Genomic DNA, 2,258 nt, shown 5'->3' with positions numbered 1-2,258 from the left:
ACTCTGATTGTTGCCAAATTGATAGCATAAGGACTGTCTGTATGTATGTAGATTGATCTCTCAATAAGACAATACTAGTGGAGTTAGTTGTTAATAGTAGTAATTGCCTCTGAGATAGATGTTTACTGTTGTACTTCAATACCATGATTGTCTTGTTAACCTAATCAACAAGAAACTGATAGATATAAAGCAGTGATTATGATTATTAAGAAACTTGAAGGAAGCAAAAAGAATGTAATTGGAAATAAAAGGGAGCTATTGTGAAGCCTAGAAACGCAGAAGCGAAAAATCGCTTATGCCAAAGTTTCTCTAACAGTAGCTCAACACTTTTTCTCTTTACTGGTGTAGCATTGTTGGATGCTTCTGATCAATAGGGAAAAAATAACTGAAAGTAGTGGCTTTTGTTTATTGCGATCAATTAAGGCTAAAGTTTCACGTTTCAGTTAGTTATCTTGACTATTCAAGAACATTTCAAAGTTGCCAATCTGACTCACCATTCCTGCTTCCAAGTAGTCCGCCACGTTTGCACAGAGTTGCCACGTGTCGCCCCTCGAGCATCTCCAACACGAAAACAACTTTCCTAGAAGAAAATAATCGAAATATATAACCCTTTTTTTGTAAAGCATACATACATATATATATAACAAGAAAAAAATGAGCCAACAACAACCTCAAAGGCCTGAAACAGAGCAGCCCCTAAAATACGGCGACTTTTTTAATGTAAAAGGTGAGTTAGCTGATCAACCAATTGCACCACAAGATGCAGCCATGATGCAAAGTGCTGAAGCCATGGTATTTGGGAAAAACCAAAAGGGTGGTCCTGCCTCTGTAATGCAGGCTGCTGCTGCCAAAAACGAAAGAAGTGGACATGCTAGTCATGAAGATACCACTCAACTTGCTGGTGATGAAGGTGTTACTGTTGCTGAAACCAAACTCCCCGGTAGACGTATAATTACCGAATCAGTTGCCGGACAGGTGACTTTAAGACGCTTATCAATTTTATACAAATTTAAGTGTCTATGTGTGCAACGTAGATGTCAAGTGAGACAATTAAATGATAATTGTAGGTATTGGGGCGATATGTTGAGCCTCTTCCAGTAACAGCAGCAGCAGCAACAGAGGGAGATGTGGAGGAAGCGCCTATAACAATAGGAGAAGCTTTGGCAGCAACAGCCCTTACAGCAGGGGAGAAACCGGTGGAACAGAGCGATGCAGCCGCAATACAAGCGGCTGAAGCTAGAGCCACCGGTTCTTGCATTGTAACCCCTGGAGGATTAGCTGCCACAGCTCAATCAGCAGCATCAGCTAATGAAGGATTGGCTCAAGATGTTGATAAAATCAAATTAAACTATGTCTTAACTGTACGACTCTTTAAGACACTAGCAATTTCATTATGATTGGTTTTCATTTATATATACAATTAAATTTCGTTTAAATTTTGTAATCTTAAACATACCAAACATTTATAGGGTGTGGCTGCAAAATTACCGGCTGATAAGGCAGCGACAAGGGGTGATGGAGGCGGAGCTACGGAATAATCCAAGCCTAACAGCTTATCCTGGTGGAGTAGCTGCATCTGTGGCTGCAGCTGCAAGACTAAATGAAAGAAGTTCACAATTAAGCTTGGCTCACAATGTTAGGACCGAAAAAAGCAGGTGTAACGCGGAAGCTAGCAAAGCAAACCTCGAAAGATCATGAGTAAGAAGACAAACGAGAANCTCTTTAAGACACTAGCAATTTCATTATAATTGGTTTTCATTTATATATACGATTAAATTTCGTTTAAATTTTGTAATCTTAAACATACCAAACATTTATAGGGTGCGGCTGCAAAATTACCGGCTGATAAGGCAGCGACAAGGCAAGATGCACAAGGGGTGATGGAGGCGGAGCTACGGAATAATCCAAGCCTAACAGCTTATCCTGGTGGAGTAGCTGCATCTGTGGCTGCAGCTGCAAGACTAAATGAAAGAAGTTCATAATTAAGCTTGGCTCACAATGTATATAATATTACTACTAATATTTTCCTCGTTAATTAGCTTGTTCCTTTTCTTGTTTTGGTACTTTGTAATTAGTCGTTAATCAGGTTGTGTAAAGGTCCCCTACTTTGTAAATTAAATTAGGTTATGCAAATAAAAAATATAATCCTCAATACGAAAAAGGAATTGCGTATATTAATTTGCAAGTCACAACTTAACTCTTATTACACTATCGGCTTTTGCTTTGAAATAGCTGGTTTGAAGTTTGATCATACTAGC

At 38.9% G+C, this 2,258-nt stretch overlaps 1 protein-coding gene across 1 annotated transcript; it reads left to right on the top strand.

The window, feature by feature from the left end:
• The first annotated feature begins 630 nt into the window (after positions 1-630).
• Positions 631-2,012, top strand: LOC125851903 (late embryogenesis abundant protein D-34-like). The gene is made up of 3 exons (XM_049531646.1): positions 631-975; positions 1,068-1,361; positions 1,821-2,012. Exons 1-3 carry the CDS (start codon positions 655-657, stop codon positions 1,980-1,982), a joined length of 777 nt encoding a protein of 258 aa, XP_049387603.1. The 5' UTR covers positions 631-654; the 3' UTR covers positions 1,983-2,012.
• Positions 2,013-2,258: the final 246 nt, after the last annotated feature.

This window comes from Solanum stenotomum, unplaced genomic scaffold, assembly GCF_019186545.1.
Source record: "Solanum stenotomum isolate F172 unplaced genomic scaffold, ASM1918654v1 scaffold3043, whole genome shotgun sequence".
Classification (NCBI taxonomy): Eukaryota; Viridiplantae; Streptophyta; class Magnoliopsida; order Solanales; family Solanaceae; genus Solanum; species Solanum stenotomum.
This window is presented reverse-complemented; position numbering and strand designations above follow the sequence as displayed.